This window comes from Cotesia glomerata, linkage group LG2, assembly GCF_020080835.1.
Source record: "Cotesia glomerata isolate CgM1 linkage group LG2, MPM_Cglom_v2.3, whole genome shotgun sequence".
Lineage (NCBI taxonomy): Eukaryota > Metazoa > Arthropoda > Insecta > Hymenoptera > Braconidae > Cotesia > Cotesia glomerata.
This window is the reverse complement of record NC_058159.1, coordinates 3,455,018-3,477,579: the sequence shown is the minus strand read 5'-3', so window position 1 is coordinate 3,477,579 and position 22,562 is coordinate 3,455,018. Positions and strand designations below refer to the sequence as shown.

Here is a 22,562-nt window from a genome sequence, read left to right as displayed (position 1 = left end):
TTACAAATGCAAAATTAAAAAAATTTTTTTTGTAAATAATAATAAAGTTAGCCGACATTTTTTATATTTATATTTTACTTAATTTATTAAATTATAACTAAAAAATATTTTTTAAAAATTGCACATAGTTTTTGAAGTTTTTGAATAATTAAAAATTTTTTTTGTAATAATTTTTTAATAAAAAAAATCATAACAATTTTTAGATGGCTAAATTTATATTCATTTTTTTAATAAAAAAAATTATAAAAATTTTTAGGTGTCGGCTAACTTTATTTTCATATAAAAAAAATGCTTCTAAAAATTTTCACTTATAATTTCTTATAATTTTCATTAACAATAAAATTAGCCATTTTTAATTTTTTGATTTTGCTTCATTTATTAAAAATTAAAACTAAACAATATTGTTTTAAAAATTGCATTTATAGTTTTTCAGATTTTTTACAAGTGAAATTTTTTTTTTATTTTTTTTTTGTAATAATTTTTCCAATAAAATAAATTCTAAAAATTTTTAAATGTCAGCTATCTTAATTTTCACATGTGGAATTTTTTTATTAAATTTTTTTTATAATAATTAAATTATTATAAAATTTTCAAAAAATTTTTAATGTGTCAACTCAGTGTCATCAAAAGTTACTCCCATTACCAATAGAGCGGCATTTCTTAAAGAATTTCGCGGTACAGCCATCTGCAGTTTGAAAGTTTTCGTAAAATAGATCACAGTTGTCATCTTGAAAAAAATTTTTTATGGAGCACAAAATAATTGCCTCCCTCTCTAAAGCGTTTTCCCGCGAATTCTGTACAAAGACCGGTTGCTCGCGGATTTAATTACTCTGTCAATTAGCCAATAATCATGATTAAAGTTTATCATTAATGTTATAAATTAGCGTTATTTATTTTTTTTTTTTAACTGTTATGTGATATCTCTATAAATTCAGTAAATACTTACTCAAGTTAAAGGTAAAATTAAGTTAAAAATTTCATCTGAGATTCAGAGGTTATGCTGAAAGGAAATAGCTTTGCTACTGATCTATTTTTTGTTTCATATAGATCCAAGGTCTTATAAATTGAGATGAAGATGGATGACAATAAAGAAACATCTGAAGTCTGTACTGTCACAAAAGTCATTCCGGCAAAACCAAAAAAATTAGTCCAAGGTAATGTTTAACAACAATAAAAATAAATGACATTAAAGTTAGCAGTCACTAGAGAATTTTTTAATTTTTTTTAACAAACTAATTTGTTCAAAAAAATTACTCCAAAAAATTGCACTTTTTTATTTTTTAAAATTTCTACGTCAATTTTTTTTTCTAATTTTTTTGCCATAATTTATTAAAAAAAAAATTATAAAAATTATTAAATATCTGCTAAATTTATTTTCATTGAAAATAATCGACCTGACAATTGTTTATTTTATGACATTAAAGTTAGCAGCTACTTAATTATTTTTTAATTTTTTTTTTTGACAAATAAATTTGTTCCGAAAAATTATTTTCAAAAAAATACATTTTTTATTTTTAAAAATTTTTTTTGCCATAATTTGTCAAAAAAATGTTTAAAATTATCAAATATCTGCTAAATTAATTTTTATGTTTATTTTTCATTTTTAAATAAATTAATTTTTTAGATTTCATTTTATTAAATCATTATTTTTAATATTTATACTATTAATTAGCTGCTTTAAATGTCACAATAATTTATGGTTGATAATTTTTTTTAATAAAAAAATAACAACAATTTTAATTAATTACGACTTTATTTACGATATTAAAGTTAGCAGTCATTTAAAAATTTTTTAATTTTTGTTAACAAGAAAAATTTGTAAAAAATAGTTATTTTAAACAAATTGAATTTTTAATTTTTAAAAATTTCTAAATGTCATTTTTTTGATTCCAATTTTTTTTGCTGTAATTTATTTGTTACATAAAGTTTTAAAACTTTTAAATAACAGCTAAATTAATTTACATTTTTATTTTTCATTTATAAATAAATTAATTTTTTAGATATCATTTTATTAAATCATAATTTTTAATATTTATACTATCAATTAGCTGCTTTAAATGTCACAATAATTTATAGTCTATAATTTTTTTTTTTTAATAAAAAAATAACATAATTTTAATTAATTACTTTATTTTTATAGCACGTCTTCCGTTTCAAATTTTCTCATCACAAGATTCTCCAAATAGTTTAAAATCAAACAATAAAAAGCGTAAATTATCATCACCGTCACCAAGTAGTTGTAAATCTGACAAAGGACCTAAAATAGCTCGAAAAGAAAATGCATTGGCAAAATCAAATAATTGTGAAGCTGAGAATAAAACTAGCAGTCACGATGACACAGCTGAACTAATTGATCTTGATGATTTAGAAGATACTGACACAGTTATAAATCCTAAAAAACGCGGTGAAGATGATAAAGGTGCGATGAAGCCCAATACTTTATTAAAGTACCTTAAAAAAACATCAGAAGACTCTTCTGAAGCTGTTGTAGTGCCAGAGAAGCAGGAAAAAATTAATTCAGAAGCTGTTATCGTGCTGAGCAGGTGTGATGATGTGTTGAAGAGTAAGAGCAGCGAGAACAACTCGGAAAAAGAAGTAGAAGCTGATAAATTGAGCGAAAAGATTGAGGATAAGATTGAAGATTCGAGTGTTGAGGCGATGGACGTTTCAATTGTTGATGATTCTAACAAAGACAAGGAAGATGATAAGTCAACAGATAATCTTGATAACAGCGACTCTGATTTAACGACATCTTCATCTGAAGATGAGGATGATAAAAAATCGGATGATGAGAAGAAGTCCAATGATGATACTGATGATAAAAAGAATGAAGATGATGATAATAAAGGTGATAAAACGCCAACTAATAAATCCGAGTTGGCTAAGAAACGCAGAACTTTGACGCCGAAGCAACTGTTTAGGAAAATGGAGAGTGAAAAGAAACGCGAAGAAAGGGAAAAAGCCAAAGCTGAGAAAAAGAAACTGAGGGCTGAGGCGAAAATGAAGAGACGAGAGATGAAAGAAGCTGAAAAAGAGCTCAAGCGGAAGGAAAAAGAACAGAAGGAGTTGAAAAAGCAAATGGAGATCGAGCTCAAGCAGAAAGAGAAGGAACGCAAGGAAAAGGCCAAGGAAGAAGATAGGCGCAAACGGGAAGAAGCTAAGGAAGAAGAAAAACGGAAGAAAGAGGAAGAAAAACTGGCTGATGAACGCAAGAAGCAAAAAGCTGCTTCGACATTTGTTAGTTTTTTCGTTCCGAAAAAACAGGAAGCGAAGGCTGTGGAAGAAACAGACATTGGGGCTTGTAATTTTAAACCTTTTGAAATCAAAGCTTACATGAAAGTTGCTCCTATTTGTCGGAGGACTCTCAGTGATGAGGAAAAAGAATTTTTTGATAAGCTGGGAGATTATAAGATTGTTGGGAAATTGTGGTTAGATGAGATTAGAAGTGATAAGAAGAAAATACGGCGTTCTCCTCGAACTTGGCCTTTTGAAGATAGGGATGACGTTGTAGTTCTGGGTATTGTATTTTTTATTTTTTTATTGTAATGTAAATTGTGATGGAGTAAATTTAATTTCATATTGTGTGACTACACGGAAAGAACAAGATGACACTGGATATCATCCCCGATTATACTGAGTGAAAAAAAATTTCAGATAGTAGCTAGTATAATCCAGATATCACGTAGTATAATCGGGATTTTTCTAGCTACTATCTGATATTTTTTTTCACCACAGATATCACTGAGTGTAATCTGGGATGATATCCAGTGTCATTTTGTTTTTTTCGTGTAGGGAGAAAAAAAAATATTCTTGAATCAAGTATATAATTTTGAAGAACTTGATATCCTTGATTTAAGTAGAAAAATTCTTGATTTAAAGAAATTTTTATTGATTTAAGGAAATTTTACTTGATTCAAAAAATTTTCGTCTTGATTCAAGACAATTACCCTCTTCAAAATTATATTGTTGGTTAAAGAATTTTTATCTTGAATCAAGTTAATTTTTTTTTCAGTGTAGGGATGAATCAAAACGATTTCAGACTAGAGTGAAGTTGACCCGAACGAAGCGAGGGTTGGCATCACTCGGTTTGAAATTGTGTTTCATCTCGCGTCACACATTATATTTTTCATATAAGTTGCATTAAAAATGCTAGTTTCAATGTCTAGAGCCAACCAGAACTAAATAGTTTCAGACAAATAGCAAAAATACCATTTTATTATAAAACTTATTAAGAAAATTAAAAACTACAATTCAAGAATAATGGTTTATTTTTTATTAAACATTATTTGTAAATTGAATAGTTTTCTTTTCTCATTTTTATTTTGACTCTGTTATGCAATAGTATGTTAAGTACATAGGATTTTCATAGCACTTAACATATTAATGCATAATAATGTCCATTTATGCTTAGTAACAGAATTGTAATATGTCAGTACAGTTAACGGTTAGAATGACAATTATAAAAATTATTTTTTTCACAGAGGGTGATGACGATAATGCTGATGTGGTTGATCTTGGCGTTCCTCTGGAAAGACACCGAGCCAAGTTACTTTTCTTCAGTGAAAATCGTCGCCCACCTTACTACGGTACCTGGAGGAAGAAAAGCAAATCGGTGAACCCTCGCAGACCATTTGGAAAAGACGAGGTGAGTGTTATTAAATTTATCTTTTATTTATTTATTAATCAATATTAATTATTAAACATCAGTGTATAATATTATTAAAATAGTAAGTATATGAGGCTAAAGTTTTAAGCCAGTATATTTAAGTAATTAATTATAATTAATTAGTTATTAATTAATAACTAAAACTGAATTATTTAAACAAAATCAGCTGTCGATTAGTTGCAAAACGTTTAAAACTTAATCTACTTTTATTTTTATTTATAAAATAGTTTCTTATTATTTATCAGTGTTATTGATTTTTTATCAATGAAAATTATATCGAAAATCGTAGTGTTTTTGGAGATTCAGATCATGCTTGGACGTTAACTTTGTTCCCTCGGTAACCTCTGCCGCCAGGAAAAGCGTAGGCATTTTTCCGGTGGACTTTTCGGTGCTTGGCCAAGTGATCGCTTCTGGCGAATCTCTTGGAGCACATCTCACAAGGGTACGGCTTGACGCCTGAATGAGATCTTCGGTGACGAGCTAACTCGTCTGATCTACTGAATCGCCAGCCGCATCCTGCCCAGGTACAGGCAAATGGTTTCTCGCCTGTGTGACGTCTCAAGTGAGCTTTTAGATGAGAAGCTTTGGCGTAAACCTGGAAAATATTATTTGATTAAAATTTTAACAATTTGAAATTGTTAAGAAATTTTACCATAAAGATGGGAAAGAAAAAAATCTGAATTATTTAAAACTAGCAAGCTTGCAGTCACTATGTGACTGCCGTGACTTGTGAACTATAAATAAATAAAATTTTGCCTTATTAAATAATGACTTTTGTTAAATTACACTGTATTTTTTTTAACTATTGACGTTTTTAAAGATATAATCTGATTCCGATGTTACACTTATCAAGAGCTTTCATTTGAGTACCCTCATGCATTTTCATATATTTTTCATATATACATATATATAAATATATAAAATATATGAAAAATTGATGTGGGTACTCAAATGAAAGGTCTTGATGAGTGTAACATCGAGATGAGCTTATTTCTTTAAAAATGTCAATAGTTCACAAGATACAAGGTCATTTCTTAATTATGTTAAATTGCACTGTACTTTGTTAACTATTGACGTTTTTAAAGATATAAGCTCATCCCAATATTACACTAATCAATAGCTTTCATTTGAGTACCCACATGCATTTTGAAATATTTTTCATGCATACATATATATATAAATATATAAAATATATGAAAAATTGATGTGGGTACTCAAATGAAAAGTCTCGATGAGTGTAACATCAGGATGAGCTTATATCTTTAGATATGTCAATAGTTCACAAGATGCAAGGTCATTTTTTAATTATGTATCTAGAGATAGAGCATTTGAAAATGCAGCCTAAATACTTATCATCATAAATTGACTATTGGTGAGAATGATATGAAACCATGAAAAGGCTCAACTCTAGGTCAAGAATTTTCCAACGATACCAAATTTAACCATAAAAACCCATTTTATCATTCAAATACACTGGCCACAAAATTTTGCTTATTCTCTTAATAATATAGATCATAAAAAAATGGAAAAGAAAAATATGGACAATTTAAAATTGCCATTAAATTTTATCAAAAAAATGGAAAGAAGAAAAATTTGAAGTTATTAATAACTAATATCAGAAAAAAATGGAAAAATTTTTAATTATCAAGAAATTTTATCAAGAAAAAAAAATGGAAAAGAGAAAAATTTTAACAATTCGAAATTATCAATCAATTTTATAAAAAAAAAAAATAAAAATTTAATTGAACTTACTTTCAAACATCCTTGATAAGTACATGGAAAGCAACGATCGTCATTATTCTCCAGATTACGATTCGTGTAATCATGAGTCGCCAAAGCTGCATCAGCTGACGCGGAGTACATCGCGTTGCTTTCAAACGAATTGTTATTAAAATCCATGCTGTTTTCCAGAGATCTGAGATCAATCCCCAGCACAAGAAGAGGCTCGTCGTGTTGAAAGGTGGGCACTTCAGCGGCAGCTTTCGGAGGCGGCAAGTGTAGAAATCTCTCGCATCCTGGCGTACACATTGGAGTCCTGTCAGGCAGCCCCGAGTCCCAGTACTTGTCGAGGCACCAGTCAAGCTCACAGTCCAGCTCACTCAGCTCACTGAGACACGGCGAAGCCTCCGAGACATTAGGATTATAGTCACTCCAGGTCACTTCTGTCGGATAGCTGCTTGGGTTCAAGTCCGTATAGTGCTCAAAATTGTCACTAACTGGACTTGTAAAGTTGCTCAACTCTACGAACTCCGGGTTTTCAAGACTACAAGGGATTTCGTAGTCGCAGGGTAGCGTCGTGGGCGCTATTTCTCCCGTCTCATCCATCTTTAATCCCAGCACCGAGAAAAGTAATTCATCTGTCATCTTCTGCAACATAAATTTATAAAATATCAGCAGTCTGTCATCTGTCAGTGCGAAACATCATGTCGAGTGAAGAAACAGTACAACAATAAGCTAAAAATAAATAAATCAGAAGATGAATAATGACTACACTGTTTGATGTTGATGATAATCTCGTGTCCTTGTCGCACATGCATTACACCTCTCGGCACACCTAAAGATTGTTATCAGCGCCCCAATGCAATTTCAATTTCTCCCGGACGTTTCAATCAGGCATGTTGACAAGGCACGCTAAACAAAAGAATCCCACACGCGACTTTTACTATCTGTCTATATTTGCTGGGTAGAAAATTTAAAGACTGTCTTTGATTTTTGTCCACTCGGGTAGCTTATAAAACTTTATACTACATTGAAAAAAAAAAAAAAAAAAATTCTTTACTGGAGTGTAAATTTTCTTGGCTCAAGAAAATATTAAGAAAGGTTGAAAATTACTTGAATGAAGTCAAAGTTTCTTGGTTACTTATTTGTTATAGTTATTGTTGTACAACAACAACAACAACAACAACAACAACAACAACAACAGTTCATCACAAATTTGAAATTTAATACATTAGAAATATATTATTATTATTATTATTATTATTATTATTATTATTATTCATTTTTGATACGGTTCACTTCCAGTTTAATAAATAGCAATATGATCAGGATCACGGGTAATTGGAAAAAATAATGTTAATCAATTTAAACAATTATTATTATTATTATTGAAGCCAAGAAAATTTTTTCTTGCTCTAAAATAACTTTTGTTTTCCTTAAAATTTTTTTGGCGCAAGAAATTTGTTTTTAGTAAATAGAAATCTAACTATTGCATTGGTCCTTATGACGGAACTTTCGAAAAATTTTGAAATATTTCGACTCAGTTTATTAAACTGATTCAGAAAATACATATGGTTCAAAAGTTTTTATAGACAATAGTGTCTACAATTAGCAACGTATCTCCACCAAACTCAACATACTTCTCGGCTGCCCAATTTTAAAACACAGTAACTGCAAAATTTTTATACTTGATTTTTTTTAGTATTACCGAATTTTTTATGATTTTTAGACCTTAATTTCAAGTAATTTTTCGTAAAAATATTTATGTTCAAGTATTTTCTATTCATAAATCAAATTTTTTATCAATTAGGCGCGCAAACTTTTTTTTAATAAGAAAAATTTTTTAAATTCTTAAAATTGTCAGTTACTGTGTTTTGAAATTGGGCAGCTGTTTTTCTACAGATAAATACCAAAGTTAAGTTCGAAGATGAGCTTAATCAGTCAAGTAATTCAGAAATACCAGGATTTCAAAATTTAAAAAATTTATATTTCTTACTCGAATAACTTTTGAATGGGATAATTTATTTAATCTCTGTAAATTAGATCTGAAAGCTCTTTAAATATGCTTCAATTTGAGTACCATATCATATGTATAGTCTCAAAATTATGTCTTATTTCACTATGCCAGTTATGAAAATTTGCTGTTGCACTGGTTGTTTTTTTTTTTTTTATTTTTTTTTTATACAATTCTAGTAGTTTTTTTTTCTGTTCATTATAAACACACAGTAACTGCAAAATTTTTATATCTGATTTTTTTTAGTATTGCATTTCTTATAATTTTTAAACATTAATTTAAAGTATTTTTTATTTATAAATTAAATTTTTTATCAATTAGTTGCACAAACTTTTTTTTTAACAAAAAAAATTTTAAAAAATCTTAAAATTGTCATCCTGTGTTTTGAAATTGGTTAGCCGACTATTTTAAAGTTTTCTATCAAAATTTATTAGTTGATAATTGAACTGTTAAATCAATTAAACTATAAAAATTTTTTTATTTAATTTTATTAGTAAAAAAAATTATCAGATTAAAAATAAATTTTTTGACTTCAATAGACCAATTGTCCATCAATTAATCAATGCGATTAAACTAAATCAGTCTTGGCAAATTTTAAATACAATTGGAGTATGAATATTGCGGTATACTACTCGTACTTAGCATCCTAAATCATTCTATAACCCCCGGCGACTGTTGAGATATATATTTATATGCACCGATGGCAAATTGTTTCTTGTTATTTACAATCTTCTTAATACATAACTTGTGCCCGTAACTTGTATCTTTAGAGATGACCTCTGGATGCTTTAATTTAAATAATCAAATACTACTGCAACTACTACGCTACAATCGTTAACAAATAATTTATGTAATAAAAATATCAATACAAGATAAGACTATTATATTAACTAGTAACCAAACTTATATTCGTAATTATAAATCCTTGACCTTCGGTCACGTGTACTCACATCGAACATTGTTGCATCCTCAATCATGACTTACATTCGAAGTTTATCGTATAGAGATTTATAAAATAAAAAGTTAGAAATGATTTCTTTTACTCAAAATTTTAAATAAAAATTTCAAATCTGGTTTTTTAAATTTATTAATTAATAATTAATAATTAAGAACACCAAACAGTAAAGTGGACAGAGTAAACTAAACTGTTATGCACGAATGACTGTCCGGAACTGATCTAGAGCATAGAGCGACATTTAGAAGAAGGTGAAGAGCGAGTGTGAAGTTAATGATAATGATCCCTCCACTGAATTTAAAACTCCAACGCGTGCGAGAGCACTTTTTTGATCTGGCCAGTGGAGAGAGACCAGAGAGATAAGTTGTATGTCATGGATGATGTGTGAAGAAGAGGACTAGGGCTCTCAGATAAGAGCCAGCATAGATATTTAAAAATAAATTAAAACATTTATCATCTAGGTTTTGGTTGATCGGGACACCAAGTACGAGAGTGGTACGGCGTCGCAGGAGATATCTGAGCTCTGTGCCACTCGGTGACGGCTCGCTGGTCGTTCCCCAGGGATCCATCGATCGCGAGCTATCCTGGTGCCTCGATCATTCTCGCGATCTCTGTACCCATTGTATTATTTTTATTGTATTTAATGTGACGGCAAGTCATTTAATGATTAAGCAAATTCATCTGGCGATTTAATTTTCTTTATGGATTTTTTATTTTTTATTTTGATTATTCACCGGAGTTTTAATAATTACTCGAGTAAAAGCTACAACGCTGATTCTGCTGCCGGAGAAGGATATAAAATATTAAAAAATAAACGAGAAGCTGACCTCGGACAATATGAAGACCGTTGAGTAGCATTAATGCCGCTGGTGGAGCATCATGTCTAGTAACCATCTCCAAATAATTGGAATAGATTTGTGCGATATTTAAGCACGCGGAAATTGCGTGAGTGCTCTTCAACGTCCGCATTGCTCAATAGAACTGAGTAGAGACAGACTGTTAAGTTCAAGTATCACGAGCTGGAAGCCGGAGGGAAGTTGAATAATCTAACTGCTACATTGATAAAAGGATTTGTTTATAGTTTAAAATATTTTTTAATAATTAACAAATAATTATTTATTAAAGGCCACTTTTTAGTCCTTAACAAATATTTCTTACACTGATAGAAGGACTTTTTTATATTTAATAAGCTTTTTTAATTGTTAATAAATGATTTTTTAGCATCATAGGATTTAATAAATATTTATTAACAGTTAATAAATTATTCATTAAATATTAATAAATATTTGTTTAAAATAAAAAGCAAAAATAGCAATTTTCTTTTGATACTTTTTATAACCTTATTGCTGGAATACATAATAACTAAATTCACTAAATAAATTAACGTTTTTAATATTTTAAAATATAAAAGATAATTATGAGCTGTGATAGAATTTGGTATTTTACAATAAACGTTATTATACTGTAATATAATTAATGCAAATGATTTATAAAGATGATTTTTTTTTTTTATAAGCAAACAACTTATTTATTCAATGTTAATAAATATTTGTTAACTATTAATAAATATTTATTAACTACTAGCATTTACCCGCTGCTTCGCTCGCTTTAGAACTGAATCAATGTGACTTTAATTTTTTGACAAACAATTTTTTTATCTTTCGTAAAAAATAAATTTTTTTCTTTAAGGGGTTATATACAATTAGAAAGCTGAAAAAAGGCGAATTTTCCAGAATTTTTTCTGAGAAAACTTTTAAATTTATTGATCTTAAAATTTGTGCACATATTATGGGATCTTTTAACTGTATTTTAAGACTTAGTATTAGTAAAAATATTTATTTGAAAAGGAGCTACAGCTGATCTCCGAGAGCTCCTCTCAAAAAAGACGTTTTGCGGTGACTACTATATCTCTGAACTGAATCCTCTGAAATTAAAAAACCGAATATATTTCGTTAAAGTAGTGTTAAATCTAGTAATTAATCGAAGGAATAAGCAAAATAAATTTTTTTCACAAAATGGCGGTTTCTCAAAAAAAAAAAAAAAAAATCGATTTTTGACCAAAATTTCGGCCTTAAATTGTTTATAAAAAAAAAAATATTTATCGGTGAGAAAAAATCTTCGATTAATTACTAAAAAATATATTTAAGAAGCTCGTGTTAAAATTTGAGACTAATCGGTCTAGCCGTTTTCGAGTAATGTTAGTCACCGACTTTGTAAACACCATTTTGAGAAAAACGCGTTTAAAGTTTGAAAAGCACTTTACATAGGATAAAAATTTTTTTTTTTTATTTGCGTGTAACTTCGAAAATATCTACCGAAACTATATGAAATTTTCTGTGTGTATTCTTAAATATATGTACATTAAGAAAATAAAATAAAAAAAAATCGATTTTTTGAAAATTCTAACTGTATATAACCCCTCAATAAAAAGTATCCTATATTACTTCTAATACTTCCAAGAATATGTGTACGAAGTTAATCGGTTAAGTAGTTTTTGCGTGAAAGCGTAGTAGGGATTAATAAATGTACCTTCCTCCCAAATAAATATTTAGTGAATGTTAAAAAATATTTATTAAAATTGAATAAATTAAATAAATGTCTTCAAATAAATTAAATTATTAACAGTTAATAAATCCTTCTATCAGTGTAGTATTTAAAAAGATTTATTAATATTTTTTATATTTCCGGTAATATTTTTGACCAAATAATGCAACATTACTAATCTAATCTATATTGGCCAAGTTTCAAATTTTAACAGAAGTTTAAAACGCATATTTTCAGTTCTCTAACAATACTTTTTTTTTCTTTTCAGTACATTAAAATATCACTGTTTTTACTTCTGATTTTTTTTTTTTACAAATATGTAATAAGACATTGTAAAAGGACGTCAAATTTATACTTTAGTGACCCTGTTACTGGCCATTGCAGTTGGGTCTTTATGTAAAGAAATAAATAAATAAATATTCAATAAATGAATATCAGATTTATTAAATACAAACAAATCATTTTAAATACTAAGAAAAATTTTTTTAATCCCAAAAAGTGGTCTCTAATAAATGATTTGTTAACTATTAATTTTAGCAAATATTTTTTAATACAAATAAATTCTATCAGTGCAGAATTCTAAATCAGAATTATTTTTATCGCATAACTTTGCTGATAAAATATTTTGATTAACCGGATCAAATGTAATTGTAATTATTATATAATTTTCAGGGAAAAATAATTCTATTTAACGAGATTTTATTTTATATATATGTATATTGGACTTGTGAAATTGAAACCGATCGCGTTTGCCTCGAGAGTCACTCATTCTAATCTGAGTACGTCATCAGGACAGTGTTAACATGCGATGGATTTTCCATTGCTTTTACGAATCTTGTTCCTATCTGCTGTTACGTCACCATCAGAGAGTTACAGCGAAAAATAATACGTGATTTTCAGGGCAGTGGAGACCAAAATTAAGCGGAAAAAGTAAAATAAATAAAAAATAACACTCTGGATTGTTTATAGAGCATTTTATTTAAAATGCGATTGATTAATTAATTAATTATTGTGATTATTTATAATCTCATTTGTGCTCAATTGATGACGCTTGTGTTGAAGATATAAATATGTATATATATGTATCAGGATCCACGTGCGTTAAACACTGCATATGCACTAAATATCGCTTTGGGATTTTATCACAAGCACATGTTGCTCGCATCATCGTATTTATAACAATAATAATAATAATAATAATTATAATTATAATAATAATAATAATAATAATAATAATAATAATAATATAATAATAATAATAATAATAATAATAATAATTATAATTATAATGATGCGTACCAATACAAATACTTAATAACAAAAGTTACTTGTTACAATATAATAATATAACTACGCACATTATATTAACATCACACATAACCAGACTCACTCGATTATCGATCGATCGTATTTCTCCCAGATATAAATATGATTGATTAAACATTACAGTATATAACTTGAAGTCACTTATATAAATAATAAAAAATATTAAACTCAATAATTTTTCTATTACCAAACGACAAATCATCGTTGGGTTGTAGACTACTCAGAGGCATCTGAGCAAATATAATCACCGGTATTAATAATACCGGACGTGTGATTGATTCTATCAAATTTATAATCCTAACTTTTTAATATTCATATTAATACTTTGATGTTATTTTAGTTTTAGTTTATTTTGTTATAAACATAGCATAAGCTTGCAGTTAATTAATAATGATTTATAGTGAATAAATTTTAGTTTTTGTGTCAATTGAATTAAAGACTGACTGATGAAAAAAATTAACTTGATTTAAGGGGGAACACCACAGACGGTCGAAAAATAAAGGTGATTTTTGGGAATTTTTTTGATAGGATAAAGGAATTTGGGAACCGAATTTTTTTTATTTTATTAAGGGTACATTGAAGATTATTACCCTGAATTTTTATTAAAGAATATTTATTTATTAAAAAGTTATTAAAAATCTCGTAGAGCACTAGAAAAAAACGGATCAGCTGAAAATAAAAATTCAAATTGCTTTTTAATCAGTAAAGATGTAGTTATTGTTGCACGTACGGAATTTTGAAAAATTTAATTTTCAAAAAAATGGCGACTGATTGAAAATTTTCTCATTATTTTTACAGTTTTTTTTTTGTTTTAACATGATATTAAAGTTAGCAGTTACTTAACCATTTTTTAATTTTTTTTAACAAATAAATTTTATCCAAAAAATTATTTTTTAAAAATTGCATTTTTTATTTTTTAAAATTTCTACATGTTAATTTTTTTTGCCATAATTTATTTGTTAAAAAAATTCTTAAAATTATCAAACATCTGCTAAATTAATTTTCATGTTTTAACTCGGCTAAAAAATCTTTGAAATAAAAATTTTTAAAATTCCGTACGTGCAACGATAACTACATCCTTACTAACTAAAAAGCAATTCGGGTTTTTATTTTCAGAGTATCCGTTTTTGAATTATCGATGCGACCATGGAGGGGGGAATTTTTTCTAGTGCTCTACGAGATTGTTAATAACTTTGCAATAATTAAATATTTTTTAATAAAAATTTAGGGTAATAATCTTCAATGTACCCTTAATAAAATAAAAAAAAAATCCGATCCCCAAATTCTTTTATTTTCCCTGTCAAAAAAATTCAATGATTATTATAATTTTATTATTTATAATAATAATTATTATTTTAATTTGATTATAATTATGGTAGTTATGCAATTTTTTAAAATTAGAAATCGAATTTTTTTATTCTAATTAAATATAAAGTAATAATTGAAAATTAAATTGAATAAAATTATTTTAGTTTTAAATTTATTTTAGTATCAAAAATAATTATCATAATTAAAATAGTTACGCTTAAGAAAAAAATTCAACTAAGAAGTTGTTTTTTATTAAAGTTAGTTATTTTATTTTATTTAAATTATTTATTTAATAACTTATCTTGAATTATTGAAGATAAATCAAGTGATAATTGAACAGAAAAATAGTGAATAATTACAATTAAAAACTTTTTATAAAACATAATGATATTATTGATTAAATCTGGTTAATTAAAATGCAAAGCCGATTAAAAAGTTGTTTATTTAGTTGATAATAATAAATGGTAGGCGGAACTGGATTAGCCCTGCGACTATTATCCATTAGTCGATTGTGCTTTGCCGAGTAATGACGTCCTGAGTACACGCATAGCACTCGAGATTTATCGCGATTGGGGGATAAATTCTGGGCGATTAGTCCAAGCGTAATCTTGCGTGCGTGCTGCGGAACTCAATATATCATCTCGATTGGGCATAAAACAGATCATTACACATGGCCCGTCTTCACACTGTGGTTACTATTGCTATTGGTATTGGTATTACACATGTCGTTAATAATTCATCACCTTTAATCGTTAGATTTAACACAGCTTTTTATCTGTATCCTGGTTTGCTTCATTCTAACATTATATCTAATGTATTACAAGTATGTGTGTGCTAAGGGTATGACACTTGTTGTATGACAGATGCTGGTAGTTAGATACGTGGAGGAGAGTGCAAAGAACCAGTGTCTAGCGAGGAAGAATCCTGTCATGAACAGATAAGATAAATTTTTCGAGTACCGGAAAGCCGTAGGCTGTTTTATATGCGTCAATGATTTTATATTTACAAAATTAAACTCATTTACGTTTTTTAGTTGTTATTTTAATATTTATGAGTTATCTCAGTATAAGGGAAATTTTTTTTTTTTTTTTTTTTAATTAAAAACTTAAAGAACTAATTTATCAAAATTTAATGATATTTTTAATTATCTATATTATCAAGAGAATACGCAAAATTTTATGGCCAGGATAGTCATATGATAAAATCATATAAAATCATACATATATATAAATATATAAAATATATGAAAAATTGATGTGGGTACTCAAATAAAAGGTCTCAATGAGTATAATGTCGGAATGAGCTTATGTCTTTAAAAATGTCAATAGTTGACAATATACAAGGTCATTTCTTAATTATTAATATTTTTAAAAATGTAAGCTCATCCCGATGTTATACACATCGAGACCTTTCTTTTGAGTACCCGCATCAATTTTTCATATATTTCATATATTTACATATTTCACAAATACCATATATATAAAATATATAAAAAATGCCATGTGGGTACTCAAATGAAAGGTCTCGATGAGTGTAACATCGGGATGAGCTTATATTTTTAAAAACGTCAATAATTAACAAATGACATTGTATCTTGTCAACTAATGATATTTTTAAAGATATAAGCTCATCTCGACATTACACTCATTGAGACCTTTCATTTAAGTACCCACATGTATTTTGATATATTTTTCATATATACATATATATAAATATATAAAATATATGAAAAATTGATGTGGGTACTTAAATGAAAGGTCTCAATGAGTGTAACATCGGGATGAGCTTATATCTTTGAAATATATATATATTATATATATATATATATATATATATATATATATGAAAAATATATTAAAATGCATGTGGGTACTCAAATGAAAGCTCATGATGAATGTAACATCGAGATGAGCTTATATCTTCAAAATCGTCAATAGTTAATTACAGTGCAATTTAACAAAAGTCATTATTTAATAAAGCAAATTTTTTATTTTTTATAGTTTAAAAGTCACATAGTGACTGCAACGTTGCCTAGTTTATTTTTATTTAAATAAAATTTTTTTTTAATTAATTTAAAAACAAAATTTTTAATAATTAATAAAAAAATTTTTTTCATTAATAAAAATTTTTCTTAATTAATAAAAACATGTTTTTCTTCTTTTTAATAATTTAATCCAAAATTTGATTCTAAAATTAAATTTAATTATTTAAAATCTCAAATAAATTGAGCAAAAAAAATTGCAAAAATTTTTCCTGGTATTAAAAAAAAAAAAAATACTCACATAAACGCTGCCATAAGCTGCTCTTGTGCTTAATACTTAATACTTGTTTAATTTTTTAGGAAGTTAACGTGACTTAGGGGGTCCGTCTAATCAATCCGTCGATCGATGTTAAGATTGCGGGCTTCGCGCCCGATGATGATAATAAATAAATACCTCGGCGAGCATCTTCGTAATTGATGCCCGCGTACCGATCACATCGACGTTGATTCATGAGAGACAAAGACCCACCACAAACCACCGCTCACTAGTTTAACTTACAGTCTATAGTATTTCGATAAAATTTTTTAGTTAATTTTATTATCAAAAAAATTTTAGTCTTCTTGTGTCGCTGATACGCTTGATAATTTATTTATGTATTACGTATTAATTTATCCCATTGATCTTGTGATTGTTTTAGTTTATTTTATTTTTCGAGTAGAGTACATTAATTTAACGAATAGCTAATGGATTATCGTGAGTCGCGGATGAATATGAAAGAGTGTAACGATGTAGATGAGGTCCGACGGATCGCGACCCCGTGCTCTTGGGTTCTCTTGTGTGACTAATGATGGAAGAATTAAGTATAAAGAGTTTGTTTCTAAGCACAACAGTGTATTGCATATAATGTAAGCCGCCGAGAGAGAGTGATATCACTCGAGTCGAGGAAGTGCCTGATACCGACGTCCTGCTTATTCATTGTCACTACATTTCATTTAAATTAAATGTCACTATATTTAAACTGACATTGAATAATTAGATTTCATTTTTTATCACTGTCTTTATATATCATTTTTTTACTTTTATTTTAATTATTATTTTATTAATGCTTCAGACCAAAATGATATCATATGATGGATGTTTAATTTATTTTGTTACAGCACTTTGACTACGAAGTTGACTCGGATGACGAGTGGGAGGAAGAGGAGCCTGGTGAATCTCTCCGTGGATCTGATGATGAAAAAGATGAAGAAAATCCTGATGACAATGAATATGATGTTGATAATGAGTTTATGGTGCCGCATGGATATCTGTCTGATGAAGAGGCGAAAGCTGATGAAGAGGATGATGAAAATTTGGTAAATATTTTATTTTGTTTTTTTTTAATTAATAAGAAATAAAAAAGAAAATTATTTATGATATATTTTTGGAAGCAGCTGGTTTGTAAATTTATACGTAAGTTTTTTGGTTACTAATTAAAATGATTATTGAAATATTAAATAAAAATTTTTTTTATCAATGTGTTTTATTAATTAAAATTTTTTATTGCAGTCTGCAGAGTCACAAAAATTCAAATTGAAAATTCTTGGCGAGCAATTTGAGAAAGAAATGAGCGAAAAAACTTCGAAAATAAAATCACGGATAATTGGCTGCATCTGGTTGGGACCTTCTAATTCATATCCTGAAAACAGTGAGTAAAATTAATCTATATTATTAAGAGAATAAGCAAAATTTTGTGGCCAGTGGATTTATATGATAAAATGGGTTTTTATGGTTAAATTTGGTATCGTTGGAAAAGTCTTGATTTGAATTTGTGCCTTTTCAAGGTTTCATATCATTTTTATCGATAGTCAATTTATGATGATAAGTATTTAGGCTGCATTCAGGAAATGCTCTATCTCTGGGTACATAATTAAGAAATGACCTTGTATCTTGTGAACTATTGGTATTTTTAAATATATAAGCTCATCCTGATTTTACACTCATCAAGACCTTTCATTTGAGTACCCATATCAATTTTTCACATATTTATATATATTATATATATATATATGTATATATGAAAAATATATCAAAATGCATGTGGGTACTCAAATGGAAGCTCTTGATGAGTGTAACATCGGGATGAGCTTATATCTTTAAAAACGTCAATAGTTAAGAAAGTACAGGGCAATTTAACAGATATCTTGTGAATTATTGACATTTTTAAAGATATAAGCTCATCCCGATGTTACACTCATCAAGACCTTTCATTTGAGCACCCACATCAATTTTTCATATATTTATATATATTACATATATGTATATATGAAAAATATATTAAAATGCATGTGGGTACTCAAATGAAAGCTCTTGATGAGTGCAACATCGGGATGAGCTTATATCTTTAAAAACGCCAATAGTTAAGAAAGTACAGGGCATTTTAATAAATATCTTTTGAACTATTGACACTTCTAAAGATATAAGTTTACCCCGACATTACAGTCATCGAGACCTTTCATTTGAGTACCCACATTAATTTTTCATATATTTATATATATTATATATATATATATATATATATATATATATATATATATATATATATATATATGTATGTATGAAAAATATATGAAAATGCATGTGGGTACTCAAATGAAAGCTCTTGCCGAGTGTAACATCGGGATGAGCTTATATCTTTAAAGACGTCAATAATAAAAAAAGTACAATGCAATTTAACAAAAGTCATTATTTAAGAAAGCAAAATTTTATTTATTTATATTTCACAAATTACAGCAGTCACATAGTGACTGCAAGATTGCTAGTATTCTTAAATTAATAAAAAAACTAATTTGAATTATTTTTCCAGCTCCACCAAAACTAGTGAGTTATCTAACTGCAAGACAAGTCTGGGTCCGAGAGACTCCAGTAGTCCTTCAGAGCACCGGCGAACCAGAATTATCCGACGACTGTGATGAGTCTTCAGCGTCAAATAGAAAATCCAGCGCTGCTGGAGCTAAAAAAACAAAAGTCCCAGAAGACGCTTTGCCCGACCTGATTCGTTTGATTCACGGAAATACAAACGCCAGCGCGTTTCTAATAAAAGAGTTCATATCTTTCTGGCACCGTAAGTACCCTCGAGACGAGCGGCGCATATCAAAAGTATCCTTGCGAGAAAAGATCCGGGAGCTGGCCAAGCGAACCGCGTGTCCAGAAGAGGGCCCTATGCACTTGAAAACTTGCTGGTACGTTCCCGAGAGCGTGCGACAGCAGTACCTCAAAGAAGAGCTGACCCTCCCTAATACCTGGACGTACATCCTAATTCCGAAGCGTAAAACAATTGAAGTTGAAGCGGGTGACAAGGACCTAGATCGCGAGAAGGATAAGGACAAAGACAAAGACAAAGAGAAAGACAAGGATAAGGATAAAGACAAAGACAAAGACAAGGAAAAAAAGAGCACGCCACTTATTACTCAGTTTACTAAAAAAATTACTCAGGAAGAAATGAAGAGACAATTGTCTATGAAGCCACCTTCGTTGACTCAAAAGCCTTCAATCGTTCCAACGACGAGTAAGCCACCGAAAAGAGTCGCTTTAATTTCAGTTGCAAGAGGCGAACAATTTCCTAAAGCTTCTGCTTCATCTTCCACTTCATCATCTTCATCTTCAATCATTACCGCGTTTAATAAAATTAGCGCTAAATCTCTTCCCACTCCAAATTCATCCACTTCAACTTCATCAACTTCCACTTCCACTTCGTTTTCCACTTCGTCTTCATCTTCAACAATCACCGCGTTTAATAAAATCAGCGCCAAATCTCTTCCCACTTCAACTTCAAATACCACTTCAACTTCAACTTCACAGTCTGGAAGTTCTTGCATGCCTATCACTATTGACGATTCATCTCAAAGTCCGCGAAAAAATGAATCATCAGCGATTGAAGTGGCGATTATTGATAATGAAAATTTAAAAGCGGATAAAATTGATAACAATGATGGCAAAAATGAAGTTGTTATTGATATTGATGATGATGCAAAAGAGTAAATTATAAATTCAGTGGTTCCGATCTTATTTTTCAGGGTTTGGTATATAATAATAGTCTCTGTTGTGTAAAAAATAGTAATTGTTGAATGCCGTGCCGTGAGTTAAGTTGAGTTGAGATCCCAGAAAACTTTTGAATCTTAACACGTCGCGTGTAAGATTGCAATAGAAACCGATGACTCGTCCCTTGCCACTATGACTACTGCTTCTATTATTATTATTGTTATTATTATTATAGCAACTACTGCTGGTTCTACTTAATACTATTTACTATCACTGTTACTCAGGTACTGTTTCAATTTAAACACACTGGCATTGGTGGGAATCAATGCGATTATTATCGTACACGATAATCGAGTAATAAATCGAGGCGCGACTTGAAGCGGGGCCAGCAATCAATGGGAGAGGGAAGGTAAACCCAGTCTCGCCCTTTCTCATGGGTATGGCTTTTATATTCATTCCTTTTTAACAATCCTGTGAGATTGATACTCTGATGCGTTTTCATAAACTGTACACGGTCAATATAATAATACCACAAAAATCTATTTTATATCGCTTTTACTTATTAAAATTATTATTATTTTTTTTTTCTAATATGTATAGATTAATTGATAAGTTTGATAAATGTATAAATAACAGTTTTTATATCCAACAGTGCCTCAATTTTATATATTATGTTTAATTTTTATAATTACAAATATATCTCATGTAATTGAATTATAAATAGTCAAAAAAATCTTAATTGTTGAATGACGGAATAAATTTTTTAAGAAAATATTTTATTTATTTCTTCTTTTTATCTAAGTAAATAGTGATTTTTTTTTTAAATAAATAAATATCGGTAAGTATTTAATATATAATTTAATTTTTGATAAAAATTGTTAATTATACTTTTAAATCTTTTTAGAATCAAGCAGCTTTCCCATGAGAAGAAAATCGACTAAGTAAAGACTACTGATATTTTATTGACGTGGAATATAAAGACAAGCAATCACAATTGCATTCACTTTGAAGAGATTCTTCACGCTCGATCACTCGTGACAGTAACAATCAACATAAGTATATAATATCCAAGTGATCTAAAGGAGGATCTTTAGATAAAAAGTTGGTTTGATAAGATGTGAAGCCTTGTTGCTAGGCAACTGTTGCTATAGTAAGTGTTGCCTAGAAACGGTTGTTATGGGGGTGTTGTCTAGGGGAGAGGGTTTTTATGGGGTCATCTATGGGGGAGGGGTAGTAGTAAACATTATAAGAGTAATAAGCGTTCGATATTATCTATATTATTAAGGGAATAAGTAAAATTTTGTGGCCAGTGTATTTATATGATAAAATGGGTTTTTATGGTTAAATTTGGTATAATAATTAAGTAATGACCTTGTATCTCGTGAACTATTGACATTTTTAAAGATATAAGCTCATCCCGATGTTACACTCATCAAGATCTTTCATTTGAGTACCCACATGCATTTTGATATATTTTTCATATATTCATATATATAATATATATAAATATATGAAAAATTGATGTGGGTACTTAAATGAAAGGTATCGATGAGTGTAATGTCGGGATGAGCTTATATCTTTAAAAACGTCAATAGTTAAGAAAGTACAGGGTACATTAACAAATATCTTGGGAACTATTGACATTTTTAAAGATATAAGCTCACCCCGACATTACAGTCATCAAGACCTTTCATTTGAGTACCCACATCAATTTTTCATATATTTTATATATTATATATATGTATATATGAAAAATACATCAAAATGCATGTGGGTACTTAAATGAAAGGTATCGATGAGTGTAATGTCGGGATGAGCTTATATCTTTAAAAACGTCAATAGTTAAGAAAGTACAGGGTACATTAACAAATATCTTGGGAACTATTGACATTTTTAAAGATATAAGCTCACCCCGACATTACACTTATCGAGACCTTTCATTTGAGTACCCACATCAATTTTTCATATATTTTGTATATTTATATATATGTATATATGAAAAATATATGAAAAATGCATGTGGGTACT

General features: G+C 28.6%; 2 protein-coding genes across 6 annotated transcripts; one reads left to right on the top strand and one right to left on the bottom strand.

The window, feature by feature from the left end:
* Positions 1–772: 772 nt before the first annotated feature.
* Positions 773–21,308, top strand: LOC123258672 (chromatin assembly factor 1 subunit A-like). 2 transcript variants are annotated; one of them, XM_044718824.1, is made up of 8 exons: positions 773–957; positions 1,048–1,154; positions 2,141–3,517; positions 4,482–4,645; positions 17,672–17,869; positions 18,063–18,201; positions 19,360–20,209; positions 20,318–21,308. In XM_044718824.1, the coding sequence occupies exons 2-8, from the start codon at positions 1,070–1,072 to the stop codon at positions 20,532–20,534; spliced, it is 3,030 nt and encodes a 1,009-aa protein (XP_044574759.1). In that variant the 5' UTR covers positions 773–957; positions 1,048–1,069; the 3' UTR covers positions 20,535–21,308. The 2 variants fall into 2 exon arrangements, with proteins under 2 accessions (XP_044574759.1, XP_044574758.1); XM_044718823.1 differs by having other exon boundaries at positions 19,360–21,308.
* Positions 4,764–17,404, bottom strand: LOC123258673 (Krueppel-like factor 16). Of its 4 annotated transcripts, none has more exons than XM_044718826.1 (3): positions 9,350–9,836; positions 6,419–7,030; positions 4,764–5,261 (listed from the first exon to the last, which is right to left on the bottom strand). In XM_044718826.1, exons 1-3 carry the CDS (start codon positions 9,374–9,376, stop codon positions 4,974–4,976), a joined length of 927 nt encoding a protein of 308 aa, XP_044574761.1. In that variant the 5' UTR covers positions 9,377–9,836; the 3' UTR covers positions 4,764–4,973. The 4 variants fall into 4 exon arrangements, with proteins under 4 accessions (XP_044574761.1, XP_044574760.1, XP_044574763.1 ...); XM_044718825.1 differs by having other exon boundaries at positions 4,765–5,261; positions 6,419–7,033; positions 9,350–9,835; XM_044718828.1 differs by lacking the exon at positions 9,350–9,836 and adding an exon at positions 16,815–17,404 and having other exon boundaries at positions 4,766–5,261.
* Positions 21,309–22,562: the final 1,254 nt, after the last annotated feature.

Excerpts from the sequence above, each read along its gene's own strand:
- LOC123258673 (XM_044718825.1), bottom strand. The coding sequence starts at position 9,376 with ATGATTGAGGATGCAACAATGTTCGAT. Across the intron at positions 7,034-9,349 it reads AGGATGCAACAATGTTCGAT|AAGATGACAGATGAATTACT; the intron begins GTGAGTACACGT and ends TTTATGTTGCAG. Across the intron at positions 5,262-6,418 it reads CTTATCAAGGATGTTTGAAA|GTTTACGCCAAAGCTTCTCA; the intron begins GTAAGTTCAATT and ends AATATTTTCCAG.
- LOC123258672 (XM_044718823.1), top strand. The coding sequence starts at position 1,070 with ATGAAGATGGATGACAATAAAGAAACATCTGAAGTCTGTACTGTCACA. Across the intron at positions 3,518-4,481 it reads GGATGACGTTGTAGTTCTGG|AGGGTGATGACGATAATGCT; the intron begins GTATTGTATTTT and ends TTTTTTTCACAG. Across the intron at positions 4,646-17,671 it reads GACCATTTGGAAAAGACGAG|CACTTTGACTACGAAGTTGA; the intron begins GTGAGTGTTATT and ends ATTTTGTTACAG.